Source organism: Priapulus caudatus, unplaced genomic scaffold, assembly GCF_000485595.1.
Source record: "Priapulus caudatus unplaced genomic scaffold, Priapulus_caudatus-5.0.1 Scaffold23688, whole genome shotgun sequence".
NCBI lineage: Eukaryota > Metazoa > Priapulida > Priapulimorpha > Priapulimorphida > Priapulidae > Priapulus > Priapulus caudatus.
In genome coordinates, this window is record NW_014600749.1 from 1 (window position 1) to 475 (window position 475).

At 44.0% G+C, this 475-nt stretch overlaps 1 protein-coding gene across 1 annotated transcript; it reads left to right on the forward strand.

Moving 5' to 3' along the window:
- Positions 1–66: 66 nt before the first annotated feature.
- LOC106820568 (argininosuccinate synthase-like) lies at positions 67–467 on the forward strand (the record flags this gene model as incomplete). Its single annotated transcript, XM_014825076.1, has 2 exons — positions 67–271; positions 348–467. Coding segments are annotated over exons 1-2 (325 nt in total), but the record flags the coding sequence as incomplete, so codon positions are not given.
- Positions 468–475: the final 8 nt, after the last annotated feature.

Below are 475 nucleotides of genomic sequence, written 5' to 3' on the forward strand. Positions count from 1 at the left end.
ATTGAAATTGGCTATGAGAAAGGCGATCCAGTCAGTTTAAACGGTGAGGCTCTAAGTCCTGCCACCATGTTAGAAACGTTAAATACGCTCGGTGGTGCTAACGGTATCGGTCGTGATGATATTGTGGAAAATCGTTTTGTGGGTATGAAATCACGCGGTTGTTATGAAACGCCGGGCGGAACCATTATGCTCAAGGGACATCGTGCGATGGAATCGTTGACCTTAGACCGTGAAGTGATGCATTTGAAAGATGAGCTGATGCCACGGTTACGCAAAGATTATTTATAACGGTTTTTGGTGGAGTCCTGAGCGTGAAATGATGCAAAAAATGATTGATGCATCGCAAGAACACGTGAATGGTACGGTGCGTTTGAAGTTGTACAAAGGTAATGTGATGGTTGTGGGACGTAAGTCAGAAACCGATAGTTTGTTTGATGAAAGCATTGCGACGTTTGAAGACGATAAAGGCTCATAC